Below are 9,157 nucleotides of genomic sequence, written 5' to 3'. Positions count from 1 at the left end.
TTCCCCAATGTTCCCAGCCTGTCTTGCTTTACCCTCTTCCAACGGTATAATACTTGCTCGCTGTAGAAGGTAATAAGGCTTCCATTGAAGCCTTTCGAGCTGTGCCTCTGACTCCTTATCAATTCGGAGACTCACATGCAGTCCTCCGTCAGTTGCTGGTTTGGAACTCAGAATTGCCCAACGACTGGTCCTTAGTTCAGGATTTTGTTTTTCAATTCGTGCCAGTGGCACTTTCAGATCCTCATTTTTAGTCTCTGGAAGGTACATCAGTACACGCTTCGATTTTGGGAGTTCCTCAGCCTTAACGACCTTCCACTCCGTATTTTCTTCCAAGAAATCCTTTGTGATCTTAAAGGACTCCTCGTCAGCACATATCAACCCATAGTATCCATCCATGAGCCGATTACCTTCGTAACGAGGTGCGCAAGGAACCTCATCGATAAGTTTAATTAGGGCCTCTTTTATTGCCCCAACGTCTTTTTCCGTTACAGATATGTCTGGGTATTCTTTGGGAATTATTGCCGTCTTTATTCCCGTAAGAGCTGCTTTGTAGTTGCTGCTGAGCTTTTTGAAAGAGGCAGCAGCAGTTCTGTTCTTTTTTATTAATTTCTCCTCAGGAGTGCTTCTATCAGACACAGTCCGCTTGACAGCTTGTGTGATTTCGGCATTTCCAGGAGTTTTATTTTGAGGTCTAGGAGGTAATTTGACCTTAGAAGTGTCAATTCCCTGTTCTCTCATTTTCCGAAGCTTTCTTCTCTGTGCCCCAGATATTTTTGGCCGAGAAACCTCATCCTCAGCATCTTTTAAATGAGTCCGCATTGCGTCCTCAGTATTTTTATTACCCGATGTGATGGGATTATTTTCTTCCAGATTCTGCCGAACAGTCTCAGTGGAAGTTTGATTGTTTGTTGGGTTCTCCTGCGAGACCCCTAGGGTTAAATCTTTTAAATTTTTGCATGGTTCCATATTGATCCCACGAGTATGGGAGAAATAAACTGTCCATACCAGCAGCGCTCCCTGTGCCGGTACAAGGCCTTAAATGAAAGGGGGTGTGGCCTGGTTCCCCCAGTCGACCGTTTGAGACAGTTCAATTTAGACACACAACTGCCATGCAGGCCTGGGCACGGTACAATTACACCTTTACCTTGTGTGTTGGGGGTGTAGGTTTAGTGGGAAAAAGGATGAAGGAGGGATAGCATTTTCTGGTTGTACTCGGAGTGTAGGATAGATACAGCTGGTAGATAATATCGGGTCGGTTGACTATATATTGGCGATGTGAACAGTGCCGTAGAATGGAGATGTGGCAGTGAAGACCAGAGGGTCTTCTACTTAAATTTACGCCAGGGGAGTGGTACAACCAGACATGGGTGGGTTAACTTAGGGCGGGCTACTTCTTGGTCGCTGAAGCAGTTCATACATTCCTAGTCTCTCGAGTACCTAGGAAAGATTCCCAGATACTCCAGAGAGCTAAGTCGTGACAGGAACCGGTCTGGCGAGGTTGTTTCACATCCTTTCATACTTACCATGCATTAGGCCTTGCCCGTTTATAGGGGATGCTTTCTTTCATCGGTTCTGGCCATTTTGCATATCGAATCCTCCGGGCTGTACTTTTCCTCTGACTATATTTAAAATACGGCACTTGTCTAGTCCGAAGTGCATACTAATATCATTAGAAAAAGTTTCTACAGTTTTTAGCATCTCGTCGAGTTGGTTTCGAGTGGAAGCCATTAATTTCAAATCATCCATGTACAATAAATGATTAAGCTTCGCCACCACATTGTTGTTATTTTTGATGCTAAAACCTGCATCTGTGGAGTTCAATAGCTGAGATAGTGGGTTCATAGCTAGACAGAACCACAGAGGACTCAACGAATCTCCTTGAAACAGGCCCCGGCTGATTGCGATATTTTCAGTTTCGATGTTACTTTCACCAGGTATTTGAAGGTGAATTCTAGTTTTCCACTCTGTCATTATATGTTGTAAAAAGGTCACTATATTATCATCGACTTTATATATTCTCAATATATCTATAAGCCATTCATTCGGCACTGAATCAAAGGCCTTCTTGTAATCAATAAAAGCAGTAAATAGGTTCCTCTTTTTGGAATATGCTTGATTAGAAATGACTGAGTCGATGATAAGTTGTTCTTTGCAGCCCATGGAACCCTTAGCGCATCCTTTCTGTTGAGGCTCTATGATATTGTTCAGCGCACAGTGTTGGTAGATACGCCGGGCTACACAGGATGTGACCAATTTATACAAAGTTGGAAGACAAGTAATTGGGCGGTATTTTGCTGGATCTTGGGTGTTATTTTGATCCTTCGGTATTAAATAAGTGGTTCCCTGAGTTAGGAATGATGGTATATCCTGCGGATTAGAAATAACATAATTAATTAGTGTTGATAAGCATTCATGAGCACTCCAAAACTTCTTGAGCCAAAAGTTTTGAACTCCGTCTGGTCCAGGAGATTTCCAGTTATGAAGCTCTTTGATGATATTTGAGACTTCTTCAGTGGTGAAGGGTTCGTAGAGAGTAGTAGTGTAGTGTTGGCAGTTCTGTGCCGTATCTTCTATCCATCCAGCATTGTTGTTAAGAGCAGCTGGTGTGGAAAGTTGATTTCCCCAAAACTCATGAATTTCTTCTTGACTTATCGAGATTTTCTACGGTGGAATTGAGTTTTCGATAGAACGCCTTCTCAGCAGTCTCAAAAAGGGCATTGTTGGATTTTCGGTTGTTACTCACTTTGTACCTTCTTAGTCGTCCTGAATAAACTGAGAGTCTTTGTTTTAACGTATCCAGGCACTGTTGGGCTGTGTTGTTTTCTGGATCGTATCTTGAGTGTCTTGCAGTATTCCGTATTATTTCTTCAGCTCTCCTGATGACTCTTGTACTTCTTACACCTCGTATATATTCTGTGACTCGACCAATATCCCTACGCAGCAATTCAATCTTTCCGAGCAGTCTTTTTTCCCAGGGTGCAATTCTGTTACCAGTCCTTCCGTTATTAGAACCGCGTCGTGTTCTGATCTTAATGCCCATTACATTAGCAATTGCTGTTGCTGCACAGTAGATTAGCATGTGCAGATACTCTAATGTGTGGGCTTCTACGACATAATTGGGTAGGACTTCAGTGTTCACAATTTGTAACAGCACACCTAGTCTCTTACAAGAGTTTATTCGTGGTAGCGGTGGTCTGCTAAGTGGGTTTGTTCCATTAAACTCTTGTACAGCACGTGCCATTTCGCTTACTAGTTTATCATGTAGCTCGTTGTTTTCCTGCTCTGTATTGTCAGGTTGAGTTTCTTGTATGGCAAGCTCAGGAATCTGCTCATGCACTTCATTGGGGACTTGATCTTCAATTACAACATCGTTATGAATCTCCCGTTCGACTTCGCTTCTGATGATATTGCGTCTAGTCTCTGGGATAAGGTTGTTTCTTATAATTACCCGGTATTGGTCTGATACTCGTTGCTCCGATACTTGAATATCTGGGTACGTCCTGCAAAATTCGGCATACAGCTGTTGTCGGTAGCCGATTGTTTCTTGACCGAAGTTTGTCACCTTGTAGTAGAAGCGCAAAATGTTCTCATTGATGGACACAGTCCATTTCATGCGCTGCCTCGGTCGTCCCGCTTGAGTGAGCGCCGGCTGATGATCCAGCGCAGCACCTTCGGCGGGTGGAGCTCTTGTTGTTGTTTGGCTCGCTTGTGGTTGTGGTTATTGGTTATTGTTATTATAATTATTTCTATTATTATTATTTCTTAATTATTATAACCTCTGTTATTATTATTATTTTGATTATTATTATAACCTCCACGTCCATTATTATTTCTATTATTATAATTGTTTGAATTTAATCTGTTATTTTGATTTCTATTTTGATAATTATTACTGTTATTATTGTAGTTATTTTTATTGTTCCAATTCTGATTATTATTGGTATTATTATCATTGTTGTTATCATTATAATTATTATTATTAAAATTTTGAAAATTGTTGTTATTATTGTTATTTCTAGCTCTGTAACTTTGAAAAGCTTTTTCCTTCTCAATCAGAAAATAGCAGAGCATGTTGAAGTCGGTGAAATGAAAATTCAGTCTGATATTTTCTATCTGACTTTCAAAATGAACGACTATGTGGTTCACCAGTTCCTTCTCTGTCAGTTTTCCATCCAGATACTGGGCAACACTATACAACCTCATAGCATACAAATGCATGCTTGTTCTAGAGTTTGAGTTGTACTTTCCTCCAAAAAATTCTGCTCTCACGACTTGTTGTCTAGATTGTCCCCAGGAAAATTCCAAAAACTTCGTTTTAAAATGATCAAAATTTTGTATCTCATTTTCCACATTCGTGTACCAAATCAATGCTTCACCCTTCAACTGATTTCTAATGACCTCACGAAATTCGTCGAAGTCATTGTATTGCAAATACTTGGTCATGAGTATTCGAATAAATGGTACAGGATGTTGAGATTTATAATCTCCATTAAAATATATTCTATTCTCTGATGTTTCTATAGTATGGACTATTGTTCCTTTAGTTGTATTCGTAATCTTCTTCTCCATCTTTTCTATCTCTTTTTTTACTTCTTTTACTTCGAGCTTTAATTTATTCTCCAATTGATCCTCCTTCTCCTTGGATGTTTTCTGTTCATTCTTGATTTGATTTATATTTTCATCTACCATGATAAATCTTCTATTCGTCCATTCTGCTTCCTTTTCTATATCTTCTTCTACCATATTTATTTTTTCTTTATGCTGTTGAATTTGTGTTTTTATATCTTGATTTTCAGAAGTTAATTTAGTTTCTAATGTTTCATGTTTATTCATGCTTTCTCCGTATAACATTTTCACTTCTCCAATACTCTTGTTTACTCTCTGTTCCATTTGTTCTTCTAATCTTTTAATGTTCTCTTCAAGTTTCTTTTCCAACCTCTGACTATTTTCTTCTGCTTTTCTGTTATTTTCTTCCAATTTGTCTTCCATCTTCATTAGTGTTGTTTCTAATTTTTCCCCCAGTCTTTGTTCTAATGATTGATTATTTTCCTCTAATTTTTCTTCTACTTTTTGACTATTTTCTTCTAATTTTTCTTCTACCCTTTGACTATTTTCTTCTAATTTTTCTTCTACCCTTTGACTATTTTCTTCTAATTTTTGTTCTAATGATTTACTATTTCCTTCTGCTTTTTGACTAGTCTCATTTAGTTTTATTCTCATTTTCTTGTTGTTTTCATCCAAGTGAATTAATTTTGTTTCTATTTTATTATTATTTTCTCCATTTTTGTTAATACTAATTCCATGAATTTTCCAAGCTCCGACTTCTATTCCTTCTGTTCCTCTCCTTCCTGTGTCGTCTTCGAAACAGATCTACGTCCATCTGCCATTTTGTATTTTTATATCGGACTCAAATTTTTATTTTTAATATGTGACAATTTTGTCTAATATTTATTTTATCGCCTCACGTTGGTTGCGACATTATGGTTTTTAATTTTTTATTTATTTATTTTATTATTTAATTTATTTATTATTTATTTTATTATTTATATTGTTTTATTTATAAACCGTATTGTTTTATTATTTTATTATTATTATTTTATTTATCTTATTTTAATATATATATATATATATATATATATATATATATATATATATATATATATATATATATATATATCGATTTTTAATTTTAATATTGATTTTGCCCGGCGCCATCTATTACTCAACTTACCTAACTAGCTCAGCTTCAATGTAATAATCTGCATGAAAATTCTTAACCTGTAGAGGCGTGCGTAAAACATTTCTACAAGAATAATTAGACAAAAAGACACAAAATAAAGTCATATGAGATATGATTCAATATCTACAAAATGGCCGAAACAAAAGAAAATCCAATATTGTACAAGAAAATCTTTTAAAAATATATTGAAAATGAAAAGGCTTGTATGCAACATCAAAACATAAGGTAGTTATACAATAATAAAGAACAGATCAATAGAATTTCAAACTGAAACATCTATTAATGTATCTACAGCTAAATTTTTCATTTTAGGCTATCTAGACCAAAATTAAACAAAGAAATATGATTCTATGATGCAATGAATTTGACTCTAAAAGAAACCAATGTTTCTGTGATAACCCAAAATGTATTTTTGAATATTCAAAATTTGTTATGCCAAGGCAAAAAAATGAAAAATATTTATTTTGATCATGATCGATAAAAATAATTGTTCAGTACAACCTTTCACGACGAAACCAACAAATACTGCTGTAAAATCTCTTCGGATCCAAAGAAAAACCAATCCAGTTTCCATCACAGGAACTACGTTCTTGATTCTCTGGTAGATATCATCAGGTGCAGAATACTACTTCACTTTTCTGGTGAAATTGAATATCATATTTGATAAAATTACTTTTACAACGAAGACTACTTATTCAGGTTAGTATAATAAAAGTTTTTAACCTTGTTTTTTATAATTTACCGCATTTTTCTCCAAATTTTTGAGGAGCAATTATAACAAGCTGTTGCCTGTTCAAAGGCCTGCAACACTCTCCTAAAAATCGAATTTTCTAAGCTTGGCGTGCCTTCATAGCCAATGAAAATTAAATAACATTAACAATCCATGCTGTGGAAATTTGATTCCACCAATAAAATAATTCTGACAACTTTGACATTTCATCAAAATGATAATTTTGATGAAAATTTTGGAAATATGAATCCAAATTGTGATTCTATTCTATTATTTGGGTATAATCGAATCTGGGAATTGAATTGATTAAACTTTCTAGTTTATTTTGATATAATTTCCTTCTTCCTAGGTGCTCCTATTAAAATTCTATTAGGATTTTCTGCAACGTTCGACACTTCATTTTTAGTTTCTTTAGCACTTACACTTCACATTAAAATCTAAATATTTAAACAATTACTACAAATAAAGGATTGAAATAACTTTCAAATTACACACAAATGAATTAGTAATTGAATATGCATAAGCCATTTCCTCAAAATATCATTCTTATACGTTAAATATTACATAGAGTTTCGACACTTGTCAAAACTATGATTCTATTGAACTATTTTCCACATTTTGGTAAAATTTCTACTAATAATCTTAATACTGTACTAACCATTGTTTTCAAATTTTAGATTGATGTCTATTTCAACATAATTTCATAAATTTACATATTCAGCTAAGTGATACTAGACGTGCCAACTCAACGAAGTTCCTTTCGAAGTGACTTTTGAAAAATGGAAAATTTTGATGATTATTACCAATAAATAAGGCTATTGTGTGATACAACTATAAGTAATTCTTTGGTAAAACTCAACTTTTAAATTATTATAGGTTCTAGTAACAAATTTTTAACTTATATGCCATTCCAATATCTTCTTTAATATAGGATTGCCTATTTTGATTTTTTTTATAATTCTTCCTTTATAATCCTATATAAAATCATCTTACAACTATTTAATCATTACTAAGTGCTCTCATAACTTTAGTTCTTTTTAAAATTCTTATTCTTCTCAACTTTCCAATCAACCATACCCCTCAAAAGTGACAATAATTAAAATAATAATAATAATTAAAATGCTTATCCATATGCTTTTGAGCTGTACTAAAATTACTAAACTATCTATTATTTTAACTATTCTATGGTTTGGGTATCTTAAAATCATGACAATATATATATATATATATACATGTATATATATATATATATATATATATATATATATATATATATATGTATATGTATATATATATATATATAAATGGGGTTGAAGTTTATTGGGTATCCAGCTGAATAAAACCAAGTGGTACTCTGTTTAACAAAACGTTATATTTCGCTGATTTTTATCAGCATCATTTAGATATAGTCATCCCTGTTCTTCCATTCAGAATAACATTTTTAAAGAAATACGTTGACGACATAATATTAGCCCTTCCAAAAGATATGATAAATGAACTCTTATACATCTTCAACGATTTCGACCCACATATCCAATTCACAGTTGAAACTGAAGACAAACATCAATCAGTTCCATTTCTTGACACCAAACTAATACGTAACAATAACAACGTAATAATAACAGATTGGTATAGAAAACCTATTAGCTCCGGAAGATATATCAACTATTGGTCATATCATAAACATATCACAAAAATTAATCTTATAACACAAATGAAAAATAGAATCTTACAAATTGCAGATCAATCATTCCATAACAAAAACTTAAAAATTCTTCATCAGCTTTTTCTAGAAAATTCATACCCAAACACATTACTTACTAAACTACTATTCAATACAACAAATGATACATTATCTGTTACACAAACTAACCCTAATCACACACCACAAAACATTAACCCTATAGTACACACCACTACCAACACCACATTACCCACAATTAAATACTTTAAATTACCATTCATACAAGACTTAACACCTAAACTTACACGAATTTTTAAATCAATTGATGATAATATTAAAATCGCTAATTACACAGTTTTAACAATCGGTTCCATTTTCACCAAAATTAAAGATAAAACACCTAAAGACCAATTATCTAACATAATCTACTGTATTCCTTGTGGAAGTTGTAATAAACAATACATCGGCCAATCGTCTAGACACCTAAAAAGCCGTATAACTTCACACAAAAGTGACAGTAGATTATACCCTGATAGATGTTCCCTTGCAAAGCACGTACATGATGAACAACATATAATGAACTACAACGAAACAAAAATACTTGCAATAGAAAATAATCTTAACAAAAGACTATTCCTCGAGATGGCATTTATCAGTCAAACAAATAATTTAATAAATAAGAAATCAGACGTCGAACATCTAAGTGAAATTTATGCTTATTTATTACAATTAGAAAAATAACATCAAATTTATAACACATTTTTAATATATAATTAACATAATAAAAAATAATATTAAATTTTTAAACTAAAAGACAACCGATGTGTTAAATTTCAATTAAATAAACGTTTATGATATTAGCGATATATAACTAAACTATTTTCCTACATAAAACACTTAATAACATTCAATATTTAATATGTCTAGTACTTCATCTGATTGACATTAATCAACTTCAAATAAAATTTTCATTCTTGTCAATATAAAACAAATTTCATTTAAT

General features: G+C 33.5%; 1 protein-coding gene across 1 annotated transcript; it reads right to left on the bottom strand.

Annotated features, from left to right (window-relative positions):
* Positions 1–3,652: 3,652 nt before the first annotated feature.
* LOC126881371 (putative uncharacterized protein DDB_G0286901) lies at positions 3,653–5,471 on the bottom strand. The gene has a single exon (XM_050645611.1). It carries the CDS (start codon positions 5,218–5,220, stop codon positions 3,763–3,765), a length of 1,458 nt encoding a protein of 485 aa, XP_050501568.1. The 5' UTR covers positions 5,221–5,471; the 3' UTR covers positions 3,653–3,762.
* Between the last annotated feature and the right edge of the window lie 3,686 nt (positions 5,472–9,157).

The sequence above is a fragment of the Diabrotica virgifera genome, chromosome 3 (genome assembly GCF_917563875.1).
Source record: "Diabrotica virgifera virgifera chromosome 3, PGI_DIABVI_V3a".
NCBI lineage: Eukaryota > Metazoa > Arthropoda > Insecta > Coleoptera > Chrysomelidae > Diabrotica > Diabrotica virgifera.
The sequence above is the reverse complement of the archived record's forward strand: the minus strand, read 5'-3'. Positions and strand labels throughout refer to the sequence as shown.

Coding starts and splice junctions, on each gene's coding strand:
- LOC126881371 (XM_050645611.1), bottom strand. CDS start 5,220: ATGAGAATAAAACTAAATGAGACTAGTCAAAAAGCAGAAGGAAATAGT.